The sequence below is a fragment of the Lonchura striata genome, chromosome 3 (assembly GCF_046129695.1).
Source record: "Lonchura striata isolate bLonStr1 chromosome 3, bLonStr1.mat, whole genome shotgun sequence".
NCBI lineage: Eukaryota > Metazoa > Chordata > Aves > Passeriformes > Estrildidae > Lonchura > Lonchura striata.
In genome coordinates this window covers 12310125-12333278 of record NC_134605.1, presented here as the reverse complement: position 1 = coordinate 12333278, position 23154 = coordinate 12310125, and the positions used below count along the sequence as shown (strand labels likewise).

Genomic DNA, 23154 nt, shown 5'->3' with positions numbered 1-23154 from the left:
TCCTAGAAGTGGTTTAATGTGAAAGACAGAACAAAGTGCAGCAGCAGGTGATGTGGAACAGGCAGCAAAGCCCTCGCATCAGTTCTGTTGGCTGGAGGAGGGCGGCGTCGCCTGCCTTTGGAAGGAACCCTTCGGCACGTCTCGGGTCATTAGCCAGTAGTTCTGGCACGGAATAGAACAGTAATATGATATAATAATAGCAAATAATAACAGGCGTGTGGCATGTCCGCGTCCTTTGCCTGTTTAGCATGGGCTTTGTTTCGCTCTTTCGGTCCCGCAGGTGTAAATAATGAAAGAGCAGCTACCTGTCCTGCCTGGAGGCAGGCGGAGGGCGGGCAGCGAGCGCCGTGTCCGAGCGCCGCTCCCGGAAAACTCCCCGCGCTGCGGGGCACGGCTCTGCCGGCCTTCCCGCACCTCGCCGGGCGTTCGGGAGGCTGCGGGCGGTGTGCTGAGCCCGGGGCCAGCGGCGGCTGAGGATGGGCTGCCGGGAGCCTTCCCCAGCCCCGTCCCGGTCCCGCCGTCCCTAAGGAGGCGGGGGCACGCCGCCGCTGCCTCCCGCATCCCGGAGCGCCGGCGTTGCCGGAGCGGGGCGGTGCCGCCGCCGGGGTCTCCCCGCCCGGGGGTTGCCATGAAACCGAAAGCGGCTCCCGCCCGCGGCGGCGGCGGCAGCGCGTCCTCGCCGCGCCCCCCGCCCGCCGGAGCCGCGCACGGAGCCGCGCCCCGCAGCCGGGCCGGCCCCGCACCGCCGGCAGCGGCGGCCCCGGCCCGGCCCGGAGCGCGGCGAGCGCCGGCACAGGTGCGGCGGGGCGGGCGGGCCGGGGCCGGGACCCGCCGGGGCCGGGCCGGGGCGCGGGGCGCGTCCGGGAGCGGGGCCAGCAGCGCTGGGGGCTGGCCGGGCTCCCTCCCTGAAGTGCCGCCGGTGCTCAGAAGTCTGCGCGGGGCTGCTCTTCTCGCGGAGGGTCGGGTCGCAAAGCCGAAGTTGGCGCCCCGGGAGTTGTGCGAGGTGCGGCGGAGCCCTCGCCCCTGGAGCCGGGCTCTGCCCAGCCCCGCCCGGGATGCGCCGCGGCCGCCGCCCCCCGGGATGCCGGAGGGAAAGGTAGGCCCGGTGCCCGCCCCAGAGGTTGGCGCAGGGCTGAAATTTTGGGAGTTGGGTAGGAGACAAAGCCGGGACTGCTCGATGAATGGAGAATGTCTTGGCAGCTCTGATCTCTTCAGACTGCAGGGACCGGTAACAAGCATTCCCGCTGGTGTCAGCTGAATGCTGCTGCGGGGAGGGAATCCCCCCTCTGTGCTTGTGCAGGGGGTCCTCTGATTTTCCTTGATTAGCAGCACTCTGGGAGCATCTTGAGGCAGCAGGCTTTAGCCAAACCTTTTCAACACTTCATATTTAGAAGGAAAAACGAAGAGCTCCTATTGTTGGCACTTCTTGAATTGCTTTGCCTATTGTTAACTTGGCTGTGCCTTCCCGGTGCCAGCCAAGAACAACTTTCCTCATAACTTCCGTTTTATAAATATGGGATGGCTGAAAGGAGTGCAGTGATGTGCTAAAAATAGTTGGGTGTATTCAGGTCAGGCACATCTCCAGGCTGGCAGCAGAAACAGTTGTATTTTTAAACTCCCCTGCTGATTGCACACAGAGCATGCAGGGTTAGTGATGAAGGTAAAATTGGGGTGCTCTGGAATGCCGTTGTGCATTAGCCTGGGCCTGGCTGGTTTTTCACATCATCATCTTTTCTCTGAGGACTGTGTTTTATTATTGCTTTTGAGCAGGTGTGGTGATGATGTGTTGCACTCGGCCTAAAACCACCCAGGACAACTTCCTTTGCTGTTGGCTTTGATTATCGTATTTCTGTTGTGCAGAGAAGTGTTTGCTGTGGTCGAGGACCCCTCTGTGTGAGCGGAAGGCAGAACTGCAGCCCTTGGCTGAAGGGAGTTCATAGTTTCAAGTCAGGAGGGAGGGACATGCCTGCATGGGGGAACAATAAGGGACAGTGGGACCCACTGGATCACCTTGAGAGTCAGAAGCCAGTTGTTCCCAGCTGCTTGGTAAAGGAGATCTTGGAGAAGAGATTTGAAGTAGAACAGCCTGCTAATATCTCTCAAGGAAAAAAAAAAAAATTGCCCTCTCAGCACACACTTGCTCAAATACATGACAGGGAGGCAGTGGAGCCTGTTATCATTGCTTGAACAGAGAGGAAACCTTTACATCATTGGAGGCAATGCAGAGGCAAGTGGAGGAAGACCAGAACAGGCTTTGAAAGTGATGAGGTTTTGGTGCAGTGGGAAAGTGGAGGGACAGTGAGCGGTGATGTGCTTGTGGCCATGGCATAGAAAAATGATCCCTGTGGCAGCACACAGGGTGGATAAATGAGTAAAATACTACATTTCAAGAGAAATAAGAATTTGGAAATGGGTGTTTTCTTCATTCCTGGAAGTGTTCAAGGCCAGCCTGGATGGGGCTTTGAACAACCTGGTTTAGTGGAAAGTGTCCCTGCCCATGGCCAGGTGGTTGGAACAAGATGATCTTTAAGGTCCCTTCCAGCCTAAACCCTTGATTTGAAGAAAACCAGAGGATGATGGTGATGGATGAAAGTTTTATTTGTGTTAGTGGACAAGAAATACTGTGTCATACATGAAGCAGCAGAAGTTGGTGAGGTATTGTGAAGATCTAACACTTAAAGCTTGAGAGGGAGATGAGGGTTATGGAGCTGAGTGGAACAGGTCTGGTTGTGTCAGGTTGGGACACGGGCTGTGCAGAAGAAGGGCTGTGGGGGAAGCTTGGGGTCATCGTGCTACCTGTGGGCTGGGCATCATCCACAACCCAGATGTCAGAGGAGAGGCTGAGAGTTCAGCCTGCGCAGAAAGATGGTCTGCAGCGATAGGGCACATCTGTGAGTACCTCCCAGGAAACTTCAGGGTTAGAAAGTGAAGAGTTGTAAGCTGCTGAAGGATCAGATTCAGAGTAACACCATGAAGGAAGAAAGAAAAGCTTGTGGCGCTCACAGGGTGTTTGTGGAGTTTTGAGAGGGTAAGGAATCACAGCCAGGAGGGGACAAGATTTTAAAGCTAGAAAGCTTCTCTTGTAGACTTGGACAGAAAGAATTCAGGTAAGTGCAGAGAGCAGAAACCAGACAGTTCTTTATTTCAGCACACAGGCTCTCTAAGTCAGGGGCAGTTCTTACACAACTGTCAAAGCTGTGGGACAGGTCAGGAGCTCTTCATTCTGTGCCTGATATTACTTGGGTCACTTTGCAAAATCCCTTCACTGGGCAAGTGCAGATTTGAAGGTTGCTTCATCTCCTGGACTTTATTTGTGCCCACCTTCAAGTTACCCTTATAGCCTTCTCTCTTCAGCTCTTTGTCTGACCCTTTGATTTTGCATAAATAGACATAATTAATCATCAAGAATTATCTGGCTAGGGAGAGATATTCCTTTCTCTGATTTTTCAGAGAGTGTGTGAGTTGTAGTTTTCTTGGTCTCCTGATCCTGTGGAGGCAGTTGCTGGTGGCTGCAGGGGTTCAGGCAGTTTTTTTGTCTCGCAGACATTCTGTTCTTGGGACCATTCCCTGCCCAGAGCAGTGTGGCAGCCTGAGGGTTGCTGCTGCAGGACCCAGCCAGCTGGCTGGGACACCTTACAGCCATCGTGCCCTTGGGTCTGCGCCCTGAGCTGAGGATTTCAGAACCTCTTCTTCTGCTTTCTGGGGCTTTTCTGTCCAAGTTTCTCAGCAGTAACTGCGAAGGGTTAGTGATCACACTGTTAGTCATCAATCCCTTATCAGTGCCAGTTTGGGCTGCAGATGTGTAGTTGTTCCAGTATCTTCCCTCAGCCCAGGAAAGAAGCTAACCTCTTTACCCTGGTGTGTGGCTGGGCTCGGGAAAGTGAGGAAACTTGAGTCATGCTGTATTGTTAATAAAAATGTTGCAAAAATTTCCAGTTTCCCCTGCTCGATATTGCAATAAATACACAAGTGTGTGAGAAACTGTTTGCACCTAAACCACAGTGATTTCAATATGGGATTGCCCAGAGTGCTCTGGAGTTCAGCATGTTTGTCTCTGGGAGTGGGACTGATAAAGCAAGTCTTTGTGTGTAATATACTGATGTTTGCATACAGGGATCCTGTATGTTGCTGTGAACTTACTTTGCAGAAGATTATATCAAAATATAGAAGTTACTATTATTATGCAAAACCACCTAGTGACTAACCAAACCTCAAGGTTAGGACCCACGTGCAAAGCAGTTTTTCCCAAAGTAGATGCTGTGAGACATAAAATGGTCTGACCTGTGCTAAGTCATATGGTTCACAGTCTTGTCTGCTATATCCATGTGCTTGAAACTGGAATGTGGCCCTATGAAAGAAACAAAAAATGCTGTGGCTGCCTGGCTATGGCAGCATGCTCAGGCAGAGCAGCACAGCTTTCCACTGCCCACTGCATTTGGAGAAGGGGCCGTGGGAGAGCACCACTCCTGGTTCTTGCCTCTGTACATCTCCAGCCTATCCTCATGGAAAGGACTTTTTAAGAACACATCCTTTTTCCTGTTGATGTTTTTTTTTCTTTTTAAGAAAAGAAAATGGTGACCATCTTTGCTGTCACCACTTTCCCAACAGCATGTTCATGGGATCCCTGAGAGTACTGGGTTTTTACATTAGCAGTTGTATTTTCACTGACAGCTGTGGCTAGAAAAATGTGTGTCTACGTGTCATCAAACACATGTGTGTGGTTAAAAAAAAAATTGAGCTCATCCTAGTAATTCAGATGAATAACCATTGAGTTGATTCATAGATTTCTGTATGGATGCTGATAAAGTTCTTTATTAAGACTGAGTCAAAGGGTCTGGGCATGGAAAATTAAACCAAGGATCTCTTGTGCTTTAAACAGCTATTCATGGCCAAACCAACAGAGTGGTCAAATCAGCTGAAGTCCTGAACATTGTGTTCCTATAGGGCAGAGGAAGAGATGTGAATTTGAAAACCCCAAAGACCTAGTTCTGCAAAATTTTTAATGGCCAGTTATTTGTTAGGAAAAGTGATGACTCACTTTGGCTTCAGTACTCTAAAAGATAAAAAATTAAAGCCTGTTAGTTGTCTTGCTTTTTGTCCCTAGCTCTTTTTTTTTTTTTCAGTAACTTTTGTTTCTTTATTTCAGTTTTCTGTCTCTTCATTCTGTTTCCTAAATGCTGCTGCTGTCTGTCTTTTCCCTTGAGTTCATCCCCCTGAGTTTGCTTGAAACTTGGTTAGGGTTTCAGCACTGTGTTTGGTGCTGGAGGAGGTCAAGGGCTGCTCACGAGCAATAAAATTGGCCTGCTGCTCTCTACTCATCTGCAGAGTCAAACTGTTTAAAATTAAGATCCTGCTCCCACTCAACTTCTCCATTTGGGGTTTTCCCCAAAGCTTCCCAGAAGCAGATGGTGCTTCCTGGAGCTGTGCTTGCAGAGCACTAGAGTTTCTGCAGCACTGCCTCCTCCTGAGAAATCCAGCTGGATGTGCCCTTCCCTGGGAGCTGGCAGGCTCGAGGACAGTCTGTGTACAAGCTGTTGTGCTGTTCTGGTGTCAGCCTGTGTGCAGTCTACAGCCTGACCAGGAAGCAACCTGAGGACAGGTGCTGGTGTCAGGGATGAAAGGACACCTGGGTTAAAAAGCTTAACTTAGAAGGGAGCTTAGGCTGTGCTGAGAAATGCAATTCAAATCAATTTAACTGATCCCATAAAGAGGCAGCTTGTCTTTCCCTTTGCCACTGACTTCATGGTGCAATGGTTTGTCTTTGTTCTAGAGCTTCACGGAAGATTCAGGAAAACATGGTTGAGATACCTCCTGGGAGGGGAGATGGAAATTGAAATAGGTTAGAAATGCTTTGGGAGAAAGCTCAATTAAAGGGAAAAGGTCAAAGAGGGTATATGTTGCATTAAGTACAAAAGAGAATTGACACTTTCTTTGGAAAATTAGTATTTTAAATAACAGGAGACTTTAAAATTACTTCTTTCAGAGAAAATATAGTAAGTTACTTCAGGAAAGGAAAGGGAAAAAATTAAAACAAGAGACCAGAAAGCAAAGGAAGAGGACAGAGGAGGATAAAGAAAGAGTGGAGGTAGAGATGGAGCCTAAGGCACTGCCTCGAGGGCAGCACATTTTGGACTGGGGAGAGAGGCTGCCAAGAATCTTGTGTGCACAATTAAGTTGAGACTACAAAACCATTAGGGTTTATGGCCACTTAAGTTATTACAAAACCAAATAAAATGTTTATTTTCTTAAAATGTATTTTGTTTCCGTTTGAGAGTTCTGTTTGAATGTCTCATGCCTGTGCAGCCTGTGGCATGAGCTGATGTGACCGAGCCAGTGCTGCTTCCTCTGTGAGCTGCCACTTCACATCCTGCAATGGATGGCTTCACCCGGCTTTGCAAGGCTACTGTGGAGGGTTTACAGGATTGAACCTGGGTGTTTCTTGTGTCCTTGTGTGTTTCCTGCTGCCCTTGTACTTTTTCTTTGATCACATCGCTCACCAGTTTTGTGGAAGGTGAAATCTACTCTGTATCTTGGATTCCAACTGTGAGAAACGTCCTTGGTAACCTTGTGGTGCTCCAGATGGTAAATTTGCAGTCCCTACATTGCAGTAAGGCAAAATACTTTTCAGTGGCTTGTCTTGTATCCTAACACTTCTAAAACATTTTCATGCATGATCTTTTCAAAGCTACTCTGGGGGATTTCCACTCCCTTGCTGTTTTAAAATGCTTGTACTGCTGTGTTAACCACAAAGCTCACGCTGGTACGCTCTGGCTCTGTCTCTCTCTCATTTTCTCCCCATTGAGGACCAACTACAGTTTCCAGGTATGGTTTTACCAAAATGTGTCTTGTTAATGCTGGCAGGAGCTTCACTTTGCCAGAATTATTTTTCACTTCTGAAGGGCTGTTCAGGGACTTGGCACACAGGGGTTGGGGTTAGGCTGCAGACCCAAAAACATCTCAGGGAACAAGTTCACCCCCTGAACTGGCAAAGTGGTATCGTGCTGTTGTAAGGGCGAGAGGCAGAGCCTTCTTACTGAGATTTCTGTCAGTGCTTGGGAAGGTGATAAATCATTCAGAGATCGCTGCAGAAGTGATGGCAACAAGGTGATTTTCCAGCTGTGAATTAGGTTATTTTAAGGCATAACAATATTGTGTTGATTAGAAACAGATTTCTTGATAATGCAAAATTAATTAATTATTTTTAGAACATCCAGGGAAAACAGTAGATGTAGCAAATAAGTAAACTGGCTGTAAAATCAAAGCTGCTTTAGCACCAGACACACTTCATTAATTGTAAGAATGTATTTTTAATTTTTTTTTTTAAATGCTGTGTCGTAACCTGTGTCTTAAAACCCTGATGCAGTCTAGTCTTATGGGAATTTATTGTAATGCTTGACTGTACCTCTATGCAAAGGAAACCCTACTGTCTTACTCTGCTTAGTGAAAATTTGCCTATGGAGATGAGCAAACTGATGCTTGCTTAGTAAGGTTTTACTGTGCCTTGAGGATGAGGTAATATTACAGTTGTAACTTCAATAGCATAGTGGTGTCTATATTCTAAAGAAAATTATTATTCTGCTGTCCTCTGCAGCAACATCCCCGGGGGTGGGGGGGTGAGGGGAGCTCAGGCACATATCCAATAGGAAATTGTTGCTGTTGGAAATACTCTCTCCTGGGTACCAGCTGGTCACTGCCCTGCAGCTTTGAAGTGATTAGAACAACAGCAGAGCAGTTCCCGAGGTCCATTGGCTGCCAGGTGAAGTGGGAGCGAGCCCGGAGTGGTAGCAGTGGGTCTGTGTTGGTGCAGCAGGGAATCCTTTCCCTCCTCAGCCTCTGTGCTGCAGGGACACACACGGTGCAGCCAGGGGCCTTCTCCCATATGGAGACTCTGCAAGTGTGTTTTGTTGTCAGTCAAAATGTTCTAAGTCTTCCTGGTGGGCTGGAAGGGACAAGGATGATCCCCAGTGATGTCAGATGTCATCATCTCCTGTTTCCACATGACTGCATATAACTTGCTATAGCTTAAATATGTATCTCAAACTGTATAGATACTTTTGGTCATTCTTTAGCAAACTGTTTGCTCTTCTGTGTGTCGAGTTGGGGCATATATTTCTTGTCCCCAAAATAGCAGGGTTTTGGAGGGCCTTAGAGTAGTAAATCATACAACTCTGTTATTTTAATTCAAAAGTACTGGAGGCAGCTAATCTGTTTATAAATTTAGTAGTTTATAAGGCAGCTTGGAGGGTTTTTTTAAAATGCAAGATATGTTCCCCTCCATCCTGTTTCTGCCTGTTACCTCCCAATGAAGTGACTTGATCTTAGACCTCCAAATTTGACAAAACTTTTCCCACTGTGCCTAAGACAGGTCTGATCTGCCATAAAAGGTAGACAATTTTAGAGGGAGGGGCAGGGCATCTTCTAAGACTTGCCCCTACCAAGTGTCTTAGGGCAAAGCAACACAGCTGAACTAGAGCTACAAAAAGGTAGGTGCATAACCTTTTTTTCTGTGCCCTGTTGAATGTGTGACATGGAAGCTGGTGAGGAAGGTGCTTTTTACTGGGAATACCCCAGTCCTGGGGGGTGGCTGAGCATCACCCTGCCCTCATGCAGTGAACCTGACAGAAGATGGGCTCTCAGCCCCATTTGCTGGGCAGCTGGACCAGGGATCCTGTCTTCTTGTCCATGTGTGGTGATCAAATCTGTGATAACAACCTGGATATTTTCCCTTCTCAGTCTGAGACATGGTAGCACCCAGTGCCCGTGTCTGGTTCTGCTGTCCTGGAAGTTTTGGCTGTAATGGTGCGCTCATAGCTCATGGGGTAATGATTGGCTTCATATGAGAGAAAACAGGAAAAACATGTTCTCTTAAAAAAAAAAAAAATGCAACCACATTATAAGGAATGGCTTTTCCTGTGTGCAGAAAGTATGTCTTTGTGGCTAGAAGAAGTTAATCTGTCCACCATAGTTCAGTGTGATCAAGGTTCCACACAGCCTCTGTCACTCTGACTGCTGGTGCTGTAGATAGAGAGCAGCAGTGCTGGAGAGGAGCTGTTTGAACATGGGTTTAAAATGTTGATGCAATTTTATAGTCACGGCCATGCTGATTTTTCTCATTATTATGTTCTGCTCAATTTCTGAACAAGAAGCAATTCTAAGTGTGGAGCATTTTACTGGAAAATGTTTGGGCTCAGTTTGGTGTGGTGGTAGTTAAAACAAGACAGCTCCCAATTGATAAAGTTTATTTTTGTTATGAAAATTCTCCCACTTGGATTATTTCCAGTGAGGTTAAGGCAGCTGCATAGAAAGAGCTGTTCCAGAAGCATTTTGCTTGTGCAACTCGTGCAGGCAAGGCTGGGATGCTGAAGTGGTGGAAAGGTGCAGCTGGGAGCTCTTTGTACTGCACTGCCTTTGAGCTCCCACTCATGGGTAGCTGTTTATAGGACTGGGGCTTGGCTTCTAGTGATTCATACCACTTTTTTATGTGTGGGCAGAATTAATTCTATTTATTTCCGTATAGGGGAATCCTTTTTTTTTTTTAACGTGTAGGTTTTCAGTCTCCTTAGATTGGGGAGTTTTGTGTGTGTGCTGTTGCAGTGCAGTTGCAGTGAAAATGCCTTTACAGCGTGCACCGTGTCTGCCACAAGAGCATCATTATGCAGCATGAGCCTGCCGCTCTCTGCTATTTTAAACCAGCGTTACAGTTCACACGTGTGCTGAAAAATTGCAGCATACACAAAGGCAGGACAGCTTCCCCTTGCTGGAAGCTGTGAGCAGACAGAAGTGAAAGCTACCTCAGCCCCTACCCACGCTGGCCAGGCATCAGCGTAAGCAGGAAATTGATTCAGATAACCCTGGGCTGCTCTCACTGCCAGCCAGCAGCACTTTTCCCCCTGACGGTTTCCCTTTGGTTTCAGTTCAGAGCCCGTGTGCTGGGAGGCAGGAGCGGGAGCAAAGCTGCTGCAGGTGCCCCGAGTCAGCGGTGAGTGCTGGGATGGGAATCGCACCTGCCTGGGCTGCTTTGGAGCGCATCCCACCGAGCGCTGCCTGGCACGGGGCTGCTGTTTCTCAGCTCCTCTGAGTCTCCCCAGCTGATTCACACGGGCACCTCTCCAGCTTGAGCAAAGCACTGCCATGCACAGCCCCTCTCCTGGAGCAGCCCGTTTCTTCCAGCAGAACAGCTGCAAGCCCTGCAGCAAAGCTCCTGCAAGGCTGGCAGCAGCGGTGAGCTCCTCATCTTCGGAGGTTTCCGCTCTGGCCGCTGAGCAGGCAGCTCTCCTTTCACCTGGGCTGCTCTTTGCTGTGCCCTGAGGTGCCCTCAGCTGTGCACTGCTGTCCTGGGCGAGGCTGAGGTGCACGAGTTGCTTTCATGGAGATGCCAGGACTCTCCATTTTTAGGAGTGGGATCTGAAGGTGTTTAAAGAAATACAGGCTCTCATTTCAGCAAGAGAGTTGGAAGGTGTTATACCACAAGAGAGTGGCTCCTTGAAGAAAGAAATGGGAATTATTTTGGTTGATATAGCGAGCAGTGAGAACTCTGGAGGAGTTTTCTCAATGGAATTTTGGGCTGCTGACTGTTTATTTTTAATGTGTCCCATAACTTTTTTGCCTAAAATATGTCACCCCAGCTGGAGTTTCTGGAGTTAAGGAAGATCCCTAAAGGCAAAATGGGTAAAACATGGTATTGTTGTTGGTGGTGGTTTTATTTTAGTGTGTTTTTACAACAGAGTGGCATTAGCTTGCTAAACCATACCAGCAGATGAGGTAAGTACTGGAACATGATAGGATTGGGGAAATTGTATGCCAAGTAAATGGGAGAGAGAGCAGTAATAAGAGAGAGGAAGGAAATTTGTTTCAGGGTTGTCACTGACCGATGGCAGAGTGAGTTCTTAGGCAGCTCATCGTGTGGGTGGTCCATGCTCTGGAAGTGAATGGTGACAGCTCTCCATCTGCTTTAGAAGCAGCAGGAACACTCTGCTGTTGGCATCTGCTACTGAGGCAGCCCAGACTGGAGACTGGCAATCCCTCAGGCTGCATTTTGTCATGTCTGGTTGACATGAGGAAAGGAGAATTGCTCCTTATTAGGTGTCAGGGAACTGGGAACCCCATTTTCAGAGGAGGAAAGATCAACTGTTTAAAAATGAAAGAAGCAATTTGACAGCCCTGTCTGGTTTGAAGCAGGAGTCTGTTCATTTGGAGGGACCAAACAGGGTAATTTGCAAACTCCTGTTGGAATAATAAGTCTTTAATGGCTGGAATATTATTATGGTTCATATTCCTGAGGGCTACCAATGTTAGATGCTCAGTTGTGCTGGAGTATGTCAGACATTCAGCCTGGTATAAGGTAGGGAGACTCTCGCAAGCTGGGGAGGTGAATATTATGTACAGCCACTAACAAGGGTGCTGAGCCACAGGAGCACTTAAATGTTGGCTGTGGAATACATTTTAATTGGTTAAGTGCTTTGGTGTGTTTTTGAACTAGGCACATTATCTGTCTGCAGGATTTCCTCGCCCAGTATGGATTGTTAAAGTGGAAAGGAAAATGGATGTTGCTCTCTGAAGCCCAAGGTGCTCTGTGGCAGATCACTAATTGCTGCTTTTGTGGGCCAGGAGGCCACTGCAGCAGGGAGGGAGGGCAGAGTGTCAGCACTGGACACAGTTTCATGCCAGACACAAGGTTGTTAATGGTCGTGTGCTGGCCCTGCTTCCCTCCAAAAGCAGCAAATGCCCTCAGTGACCTTACTGGAGATGAGTGAGAGCTCTCAGACAGGTGCTGATGCCAGTAAGAGTGACTCCAGTGACTGACAGGGTGGATGGTGCACACAAAGAAGAAATAGCATCCCACAGCACAGCTGTAAAACTGAGCCCTTCCTTCAGGAAATGAGGCTCTGGAAGCTCAGGTGTGTTGTGCTTTTGTACAGCCCTGTAAGGAAAACATCATCTGAGTCCAAAGCTGCAAGAAATGCCAACCAGAGTGGCTCTAGGGCTTGAGCTACTTGCAAAAAAATAAAAACTTCAAGGTTGAAAGACTGGTGACAAATCTCAGGGTTTGTGGCTTAAGGCTTGGAACAAATGTTGATGGTTTTTCCTACTGGAAAATTAACGTTGCATTCCTGTGCTGTGTATGAGTTATGGTAGGTTGAAAGAAAAACACCATACTTCTGATTGCAACCATGCTTTTCTTTCTTTTTTCCCACCACTTCTTTCAGACAGAATTAATATAGCCAAAAACTTGCACGTTATTAAGTAAAATAAGAGTTTACTGCTAGAAATGAATGATCAATGGGAAAAAGAAAGATGTCAAGTTAAGAGGCTTCAACTCGTGTAACACCGAAACAGAAGGTAAAATCCCCCTGCTGGCTTCTTTTTTTGCATGCTCCTTGCTGGGGAACCACAAAGCCATCTCCTGCTTGAACCAGTGCAATGATCTTGTAAAGTCGTATGGGTGGGCTTTACTTTAAGTGGAGACTTTGCTGGTGAACATTAAGCCCAAAACTTGGCCTCGGCTTTCCCCAGCTGTATCTGAGACTCTTGTCGTTTTTTAAAACTAAGAACTGCTGCAAGAAAATTAAAAAAAAAAAAAAAAAATCAAAAACCAGCCAAACCATAAAAATCTCAATTCTGTGGAATAATTTTCAGATTGTGAAGCTCTTTTCCAAAGAAGTGTGCTTTGATGCTTGTAGCGTGATCTTTTTGTGGTTCTGTGAGTGTTTTGTTGTTCTTCCATAGCTGGCACCATGTTTCTCTCTGAAACCTGTCTCCCCCCTGCAGATGAGAGCCCTCCTGCCAGCAGCAGCCTGCTGCAAGCGGTAGCCGAGGCAGAGAGGCTGCCAGGGAGTATTTGAAGAGCTTCTCCCTGCGGCTGCTTCGCTTCCCAGTGCAGCTCCCATGGCCTGTGACGAGCCCGCCGCTCTCTCGGGCATCTTCACACGCCAGAACTCCTCCAGCGCCAGCTCCCTGGACTTCGAGCCCGATGCCGACTACAGGTTTGTGGAAAGCCTGGAGGAGCGGTACAAGTGCACCTACTGCCACCTGGTCCTGCGCAACCCCCACCAGACGGGATGCGGGCACCGCTTCTGCCAGCAGTGCATCCTTGCGCTGAGGTGAGAGCGGACTCCGCAAGCTCCCCTTGTTCCCTTGCCTAAAAAAAGCAGCCCACGTCTTCTGTAAATCAGCAGTGAGTGCCGTGAGAATGTTACCGGCCCGGTGAGAGGCTGAAGGAGTCAGTGGAAGGGCTCTGTTGAGCCCAGTGACTGCGTGCTCAGGGTTTTAAAGGTGTCTCTAAAGACCTCACCCGGTGCTGGTGAGCCGCAGGGAAGTCAGCGTGAAGAAACTGTTGATGTAAGCTGATAGTGCTGTGTGAGATGCTGCTGTGGTCTGTCTGTCTGCCATGGTGCTCTTCTAAGAGGAATTGGCCATGTTGATATCTCACGGTGTTGGTCCTGGTGGTTAGATTAGGCTGTGTTCATTTGCTTCTGTATAATTCCTCTGAATTTAGCAGAATTATAAACTGATGTTCATATTACCTGATGCTGCAGTCAGATCACAAGGCTGCTGACATTTCTCTTTCTTGGTGCAAAAGAGATTACCCTCCAGACCTGTCTGGGAATACATTATGGACTCTGGTGTACCTGAGGGCAGGATTTCACCTGGAAAGGTTGCAGAGGAGCCTCTTTGTGTGGATGGATGTCACATTATCTTTTGTGAACTTCAGATGCTTCATGTTCGCTGCTTTGTCTCTGGGTTGACTCCTTTTGCACTGCCTATCACTGTTTTCCTGGATTTTACACACTTTCTATGCTTTTTAAGAAGGAAGCCATTAGATCTTCTTTTACTGGTGTAACAAGGAGGGCACTGCTTCTAGTAGACAAAGGCTGGGTTTAAAGCACACAATGAGATTTTCTGAGATATGACATTTGTGATCTGCAGATGGTCAGAAAGTGACAACGTTCTCTTAATTAAAAAACATCTTGTGGTTTTTGCCATTGAACACTCTTAGGACAGACTCTGCTTTCTGTTACGTATTCATGGTTGCTGCTTTATGCTCTCTTGGAGCTGTGGGCAGAATTTGGCTGTGTAGTTGCCAGATGAAAGTGTTTCTAAAGGACTTTTTGTTGTTGTTTTTATGTTATCTACTGCTGACTTCTGTCAGAGTCAGATTATAGCATAGCCCAATTTCATAAAGTAAATTGAATTTCCTGCGGGTTAACACAACTCTTCTTTTGATCTAGAGAGTTAAATGCAGTACCCACCTGTCCTGTTGACAAAGAAACAATAAAAATGCATGAGGTAAGTGGCTATAGCTTTATTTCAGCAGTCAGCATTTACATGGGAAAGGCAAGACAGCTGAGAACAAGGTGGCTTTTAGTCCTCAGGGAAGAGCATTTTTTTTGTCTCTGAAATAATGCTAAAGGAAGCAGTGTACTCAGTGATGCTCTCCCAGAAAGGGATTATGGCTGTCTAGCTTAAGCTTCATTTTATACCTCATGTTCTAAAGTGATTTCATTTTAGTCCACTGTATTTCTAGTAAAGTGTTGAAGAATTTCACAAAGTTTTGAATCCTCTCAACTCACCAGATATCTGTTTTTTTAATGGAGATTTTACTGACTTGGTTTTTAAATGCTGGGATATCTTGTTTATCTGATTGTCTTCATTTTAACTTGGCTATAATTTGCTTGCTTGATTTTCTCCATTAGCTCTCATTAACCCTGAAGACTTAATTTACTTTTGGGTAACTTTTAGATGAAAAGAGAAGTTAATCCTTTGCATTTTGCAAGCTATTGTTGGTGTTGGTTGTTTTGTTTTATAATGGATTCATTGGTCCTTATTTATATTCCAAAGCTTAAAAGTATACTATATACTGGTTCTGCCAGAAATTTTCCAGGGAAATGAAATGTCTCCTTCCTCTCTCTCCTCATCCTGATAGGAAATTATAATCAGACTGTGCACAGGATTTTTGTTTTTATTTTGCCATCTTCTACTTCTTGCAAATTTTAATGACAGCAATGTGGGAAGATCTCTAAATAAGACTGAGAGCTGGTTCTGGGGGCTTCATTTGTTTCTGCACACGCAGCTGAGCACGGTGCTGCTTCTCAGAGGTGACAGAAAGGATATCTCAGCACTGCCCCCATCCCAAAGGCTCTGCTTGAACAGAGTGGAACATGCACAGAGCTGCTTTGGCTTTCAGAGCCTGTTAGCTCCAGCTGCTTTCTCTTAGATACAGGCAGGCTCTGGCAGTGGTTATCCAGCTCCTGTGCTACTAGTCCTGCTGGTTATAGGATGGATCAGCATCTCTGGAATAATTACGTGGGGGGGGGGGGGTGGGGGGGTGGAAACCTATGCTTACTAGAAATATCATAAATGGTTGAATTTATAGTTTCAATACAAATTTTCAGTATGAATTACCAAGAGCCATACTCACAATTATGGTGTCTACACTTGAACACCTAGAAGATCTGTAGTGATGTTTTGTTCTTTTATATTATTTATAACATCCCATGTGACCCATATTAAGGGTGACTGCATATTAAGGCTTGTTTGCTTCCTTTACAGGTATTCAAAGACAACTGCTGTAAAAGAGAAGTTCTCAACTTGCATGTGTTCTGCAAAAACTTTCCTGATTGCAGTTCAAAAGTAATTCTGGGGCGATATCAGGTTGGTTTGCTTGATCAAATTTTGAAGCCTTTGATTTTCATGACAGCTCTGTGTATTCATGATCAGCTAAATTCCCGTGATTGTCTTCAGAGTTATTGTAGTAACATGGCTTAAGTACAAAGATTATGGCAGCTATACTCTGTAAGTGGCATATATTACAGCTTTTAGCTTGTTCCAGCTTTGCCTTAGGGTTTTGTTTTTTTTAAGAACCATTTGCTTTATGTAGCCTTTGTAAATCGCAGTGTTCGTTCATATTCTGAATGCTGAGGTGATTGATTATTTGAGGAAATGTGCCAGGTCACAATTTGGCATTTAATCTGCTGCTGTGTGTTGCAGGAGCATCTGCAGCAGTGTCTGTTTGAATGCATGCAATGCACTAATGATGGATGTCGGGATCGAGTTCTTCGCAAAGACCTGAAGGAGCACTTGAGGCAGCAGTGTAAATTCCGAGAAGAGAGGTGCCAGTACTGTAATACATATGTGGTGTTCATTAACATAGAGGTAAGATTATGAAGCATTCCCAGGAATCCATAGCACCTGTTTACCCTTGATATTGCTGAATCAAAAGTTTCCAACATTGCAATGGCACTTAATTCCTGAAAAAAAATTTGGCTGAGTAGCTGAAGGAAAAAGTATAATAAATGCACTTTAAATCATACCAATTAATGATGCTCTCTTATGAACAAAAAAGTGATACGTGGCTTGCATTTTTATGTTTGGGATTACTTTTTGCATATCTTCCTCTGTATATACTGCTTTACAAAAATGAAAGCCATTGCCTTGTTCTGTTTTCTTATTCTTCAGAATCATGAGAAAAATGACTGTCCTGATTATCCTGTGCCTTGTCTCCAAAACTGTTCACAAATAATTCTGAAAAAAGAGGTACTATTATTTTTTTTTTTCTGATACTGCGATTCAGCAGATCACATGAATTTATGAGAACTGAAAGCTATGCTGCAGACCCCATTGGCCAGTGCCAATAAAATTTCATTGCTCTAAGAGTTTCCCTTGTTCAATCCTAAAAGGGATATATCTCCCATCTTATAAGTGGATTATTCTGTCACAGCAAACCACTGGAGTTTTGCAGCATGGAAAAATACCTGGCTTGCTTATTGATTCTGAATACTCATTTTCCTGGTAAAGTGATTGGTGATGTCATGACAATGGCCTTTATTCACCCTTTTTGCAGGCATTTAGATTTTATTAGTGCTTCAAACTACTAAGTGTTTATTTGATCACAAACTGCTTCATTAATACATGCAGATTGAAAAGCACCATGCTGTGTGTCCCGAGGCAGAAGTGGACTGTCCATACAAGCAGTACGGCTGTCATGTAAAGGTACTGTTTTACTGATCTTTGTCTGTACCAGGACTGGACTTTGTCTCCCAGACCAATCAGAATAATTAAAATAACTAATTTATGTCCTTTCACAACCATTTCTGCTGGCTAAGCTGAAATATAGAGAATCAGGACTGTCCTTCCCTCACTTTCAAGGCATAAAGGAGACATTTTGAATGTTAGCATCAATAATTTTTTTACCAACACTTTCAAAAATCTGCTTATGTTATTATTTTATTCTTTCATTTCCCCCCTCTGCCTCACTAAGGTTAAAAGAGGGAAACTTGCTGAACATGAAAACAGTGCCCTGAGGGAACACATGCTGCAGATTTTAGACAAGAACTCCCGGTTGGAAGAGCAGGTAAGTCATATTTAATGAGCACTCTTCAGCAGTTCTTGACTGGTTAGGGGATGATATGAGATTCTACATTTGTTGCCTGGTTTAGATCAGATACATTTTAAAAGACTGTTTTTGTGGTTTTTCACACCTCAGAAGACAAAATAAGCTTCTAGTGAAGTCAATCAATTACAGAGAAACCTCTCTGTGCTCAGGCATGTATACACTCCACCAAGCACAGTGGGAAGCTCCTTGCTATTGCTCACCTCATTTGCTTTCAGTCTCTGCTTTACACTGGATATGAGTTTAGAGATAAAGTATTTTAAAGTTTCACTGACTGGCCAGGTTGCTCCTGGGCCTTTAGCTGCCCAGGTCACCTGCTCTGTGTGGAGGCAGCACGGAGGACAGCAGAGCCAGTTGCAAGCACCTCTCTGCTCAAGATCACTTCTTTGGCTAACAGCTGGAGACACTGGGTGTAGGCCCAGTCCTGTTAACCAAGGTGATCCAAGCTGATGGGAGACTTACTCTTTGCTTGTTTATGCAAGAAATAAGAGTCCCAAACTGCTAAAACTTTGAAGTTTTGAAGAGTGTATCCCTCACTGACTCATCTCTGCTGGTTAGACCTCACTAGAGGAAAAAAAATGCATATACATACACATAGAAACAGACACGCACCTGTGCATGTAAGTATATATTATCCCACTATAGAGCTGAATGGATCATCATGATGGGAATGAGAGATAGGAGCCTCTTTGCACCTGGAGCCACACAGATCTATTCAGTTCTTTTCAGTGCTTATTCACAATTAGTGAATTAAGGAGTGCTCTATCTAGCTCACTTGAAGGATTTGCATTGTTAACTTTTTGAGTGTCTCTTATATAGTCAGATACGTTGTAATTTCTTCATTGTATATTTTGGTGTTCCTTAGCATTTATACTCTGATTTTTCCCATCTGTAGATATCTGACCTGTATAAGAACCTGGAATGTAAAGAGATCAAAATCCAGCAGCTAGCAGATGCCATTAAGAAGTGTGAGAAAGAATTCAGACAGTATACACAACTGTTTGGTAACAATAGCAACTTGATGGTAAGCACTCAGGTGAGACATTGATTTTACTTTTGTTACCAATTGCTTTTTTGCATCCTGAAATATGTTTCTCCAGTAATAGTTGCCATTAATAGCACAGCAATAATAAATCTCCCCAAGACCTTCTCATTTTTTTACAATATGGTATTGTCTTTTAATTTTAATTGATACAGAAGTTTGGATACATGATCTGAGCAAAAAGCACTGTACAAATTCTACATGGTCAGATGCCCAGGGCAAATGTGCAGGTGTAAATTTGAATAATGAGTTGAATGAAGTGGTGCAGTGTGAATGGGCTCTGAATGAGAGATGGCTTCTCAGTCTGTAAATGTGCTGAATTAATCATGAAGGAGTGCTGGGATAAATTCCTAAGCCAGCAGAGCACTTTGAATGCATCATATTGTTGATACTGCTGACATGCTAAAGACTTCAGTATCTTATTTCAAAGCAAATATCTGGTTTTATGGATATCTCTTGCCTCTATTTCCCACCCTCTTCCAATGGCATGAACTGGGAAGGCTCTGGCCAGTCACCTGGATAAGTCTGCACGCCTGGAATCACAAGTGAAACAGCTAATACAGATGGCAAACCAGCAGCAAAGTAAATTAGACCTGCAGCCCCTGTTTGAGACAATTGAAAACGTGAGACAGAAGATTGCCCTGATGGAGACGTACGACCAGCGTTTAGGTAGGTTGGCACTTCCCTGCACAGGTAGAGGGGGTTGCTGATTTACTGGGGGCTAAGTAGAGGCTCTGGTGCTACTAGAAAGGGCTTTCTTTTTTTGCATTCTGACACCAAATTGTGATGGTGTGTGTGGTGTTCTCCCACATATCCCTACTACACAGAACTCCAGTGGCACTGCAGGGCCACAGAGCCACAGCACTGGCCTTGGTTTGGCTCCTGCACTGTGATGGAGGCTATGGTGCTATTCAGGCATTCACGATTTATAGTTGATACTTTTCTTATTCAACTACCAGCTGCAATTACAGTTTAAAAAAGTTAACAGCAGTAGTACTCAGGCTTGGGTAGATCGGTTTTGCCAGCTTGACTCTTGAGTGCTCATTTTATCCAGGGCTCTGGCAATTTTATTTTACCAAGTGTCTCTCTCTTTTTTTGATAATTCTTTTTTTTCCCTTCTTCTCTCAGTTGTTTTAGAAGATCAGTCCAGCAAACATGATCTCCAGATCAATATTCACAAAGCACAGCTCAATAAAAATGAAGAACGATTTAAGCTTTTGGAAGGCACGTGCTACAATGGGAAATTAATCTGGAAAATCACAGACTACCAGAAGAAGAAAAGAGAGGCAGTGGAAGGCCGTGTGCTGTCCATAGCCAGCCAGCCCTTCTACACCAGCCGCTGTGGGTACAGGTTGTGTGCCAGAGCCTACCTGAATGGGGACGGCTCGGGAAAGGGAACGCACATCTCCCTCTACTTCGTGGTCATGAGGGGTGAGTTTGACTCGCTGCTGCTGTGGCCTTTCAAGCAGAAGGTTACACTTATGCTTCTGGACCAAAGTGGGAAAAAAAATCACATCGTGGATGTCTTTAGAGCTGACCCCAACAGCAGCAGTTTCAAAAGGCCGGATGGAGAAATGAATATCGCCTCCGGCTGTCCGCGCTTTGTGCCGCACACCGTCCTGGAGAGCACAAAGAACACCTACATCAGAGATGATACTCTCTTTTTGAAAGTGGTCGTGGATCTAACTGATCTGGAAGAATTGTGAAAAGCATGCCCACTCAATGTGACTGCTGTAAGCATGAGGAGCTGTTTTTGTGGTGAGCACCAGCCATGCAATAGCAAATTGCCACCAGTCAAGCTACTGAGACTGTTTCATGACTTTGGACTACAGGACAGATAATGAATTGCCAAAGCATCAGCCTTTCCTTTTCTATCCTTTTCTTCAAGACTGCATTTTTAAGGCAGCTAGAAGTCCAGGTTGGTGCAAACATGCATTCAATCCAGATTGATTCAGTCCACGGTGGAGGGAATGATTGGCTCCCATCACCAGACTGGCATTTGGAGATGAACCTCCTCCAGTAAATTCCCAGGAGCCCAGGCAGGCCTGTGGGCTTCTCTCCCTCAGACAGAAGTGAAGCCATGCCCAGACGTGCAAGTGCATTTCTTCTGTCTGCAATGGAAACATTTCAACATTAGCAAATTTGAATCAATATGTCTTGATCCCTCCATCTCCTGGATTTTTGAAGCAGGGAGAATGGCTTCAGTTAGGCAGGGAAAGCATTTAAAACAATTTGTTTTAATTGTATTTTTCCAGAAAGCCCAGAGGAAGGGGCCAATGCCTCCTACCTTTTTAGCCTGTTGTTTCAGTTGTACAGAGTACCCCAGGTCACAACAGCTTTCTTGTGTCCTTTCCACTCCTGCTTAGTGCCTTGGGACTGGTTTCCATTGGTGGTAAACATTCATAGTTCCTATCTGAAGCCAAAAGCTGCAGGTGCTTCTCACCTCTCAGGACATGACCAGATGCAGGGCACTTGGCCAGCCTGCCAGTTCCTGGCTGCACTGCTGGAAGAGGGGCAAATCTCCGGTTCTTTTGCTTCCACATCTGTGCAAAAGAGATGTTTTCTGGCCTTACCAGCTCTACAAAAGGCAGGAGGAGCTTGGGGAATAGCTCACTTATGTAACATGCAATTTTCCTCTCTCCTAGAAGTTTGGGGAAGAAGGGGGAAAATAGATTAGGGAGTGAGGTTGCTGTAAGAACCCAATTTTGACAATCATTGCGGCTCTAGTGTTTGTTAAGGGATGACACAGCTGCTGACTGTGATGTGTGAAGATCTTAATTTTTATTCCAAGTTCCTTCCATATTGCAAAGGAATGTGTGCATTGTACAGGGTTTATTGAAGACACACTAAAACCACCAAGGTCAGGCACTGATGAACAAGTGACACAGAACACATGTGCCTTTTTAAAGCCCTTTGGGTGCCTGTAAGAGGGATGTAATTTTGCATACTCAGTGATTTTGTTATTACAAGTGGCAGCATTTTGCATCTCTCATCTCTTACAGGTAGGGAAACACCACAGCATTATCCATTGCTCCAAAGCTTATCAAGAGACAGCAAGAAACTAAGCTGGTTTTAGAGTTAGAGTAAACTAGGCAGGATAAAAATTAATACAGGGCACAGACTGAAAAGCATAAGATAGAAAATTCAGGAGGGCAAATGTGGTAAAATGAAGAATGCCAAGGACTGATACCAAGATGAAGGCAAAATACTTTATTTTGTATCTGCAGTCTTATTGCTAGACATTCACTTTCCCAAATGGTTTTCAGGACATAGTTCAGACACACGTATTTTCTAACTCAGGGGTGGAGGGGAAGAGACCTTAGTAATCTGTACCTCATGGTGGGTTAGCACATGCAGAATCTTTGTTTTGATCTACAAGTCCTTTTTGTTTTATAATGTCAGGATGTACTGAGCCACCATAGGGGCTTTCCTATGTTCCTGGGACAGATTGTGAGGAACAAATTTTATTCTTGTGTACTGCCACCATTGACCTCAAGAGTAATTTCAGCTGTAAACCAGAATGAATTAGGCATAACACTTGGTTTCAGAAAGAGCAGGCTTGTTTTGATAGTGGTGTGCCATTCTGTGACATCAACCCTGAGCCTGGCTTTCATATCGCTTATTACTTTAATATTTGTCATGTAACTTTCAAAGTGACACACAACTTGCATAATAACCACTAACAACTGATGGGAATGTACCATCCCTGTGTCCTGGGGCTCTCCAGTACACTGAGTGTTAAATACAGAAAGTGATAAAGAACTCGGACAAGCAAGGGAGGCAAGATGAAAAGGATGTGTGTGGCCTGGATCCTGGGAAATTCCCAGCCCTCTCTGCCTCCACCACCCCAAATGTAAAATGGGGGTAATAATACTTGCAGAAGCATTAGGGCTATTTAAATGTTTGTGTAGAAGTTTCAGCATGGAAAGAGCTAAGTATTATTAAAACTCCATTTCTAGTTGCTAGAGTAGGTGATGGCATTGTGATGTGGATAAGTGTTTAGTGTTTTCCTAGACAGATTTTGGAAGCATGTTTGGTTTTAGGCAGTTCCTACTGCAATTTCTCCTCTACCTACTGGTTGGGTTTAGGTTTTTGCCATAAATATTCCTTTTAAAATTCTGAAGCACAAATTCATCCTGGGTGATGGAAACATCCCTTTTGAAGTACTGCCTGTTTTATAAAGAATTAGTTGAGAAGATTAATTTTTTTAAAGACAACCTTCTTTAAATTTGTTTTAGTACAGGAATTAAGAGATTTATGTTAAAATTTTCAGTGATTTTTTTTTACTGCTTGTGAACCGGGTTTTAAATTTCATCCCATTCTTAATAAAGAAAAAAAAAAAGTTGTATAGCATGAATATCAGGAAGAATTTTGATGTTGCATGAAGAATACCAAAAAACTTTTCAATAATATTGTACTGGGTAAGTAACCAAAAGAGCGTAGGGTATTTCTACATCAGCACACGATACATTTCTAAAGTATTTATTCATAGTTTGTAGTTGTTTGAATATCTCTTACTACAACAGAGGCATTTTTCTAGCTGAATGTCTTTACTGTGTACATAATCTAATGTAAGAATAAATAATTTTATCATCCTTCCAGAAGGATTATGGCCTATATTCCATTTGGCTGGACTGAAGCATACTTTTAAGGATGTGGAGTACTGGGTATTTTTTTACACTAATTAAAAAAAAAAAAAAAAAACAACAAAAACAAACCAATT

General features: G+C 44.9%; 1 protein-coding gene across 3 annotated transcripts; it reads left to right on the top strand.

Annotated features, from left to right (window-relative positions):
- The first annotated feature begins 732 nt into the window (after positions 1 to 732).
- On the top strand, positions 733 to 23035 carry TRAF5 (TNF receptor associated factor 5). 3 transcript variants are annotated; one of them, XM_021547548.3, is made up of 12 exons: positions 733 to 796; positions 12207 to 12339; positions 12769 to 13100; positions 14229 to 14286; positions 15550 to 15651; positions 15988 to 16152; positions 16456 to 16533; positions 16915 to 16989; positions 17258 to 17350; positions 18285 to 18413; positions 18932 to 19100; positions 19560 to 23035. In XM_021547548.3, the coding sequence occupies exons 3-12, from the start codon at positions 12886 to 12888 to the stop codon at positions 20135 to 20137; spliced, it is 1662 nt and encodes a 553-aa protein (XP_021403223.1). In that variant the 5' UTR covers positions 733 to 796; positions 12207 to 12339; positions 12769 to 12885; the 3' UTR covers positions 20138 to 23035. The 3 variants fall into 3 exon arrangements, with proteins under 3 accessions (XP_021403223.1, XP_021403221.1, XP_077638020.1); XM_021547546.3 differs by having other exon boundaries at positions 18285 to 18425; XM_077781894.1 differs by lacking the exon at positions 733 to 796 and having other exon boundaries at positions 11559 to 12339; positions 18285 to 18425.
- Positions 23036 to 23154: the final 119 nt, after the last annotated feature.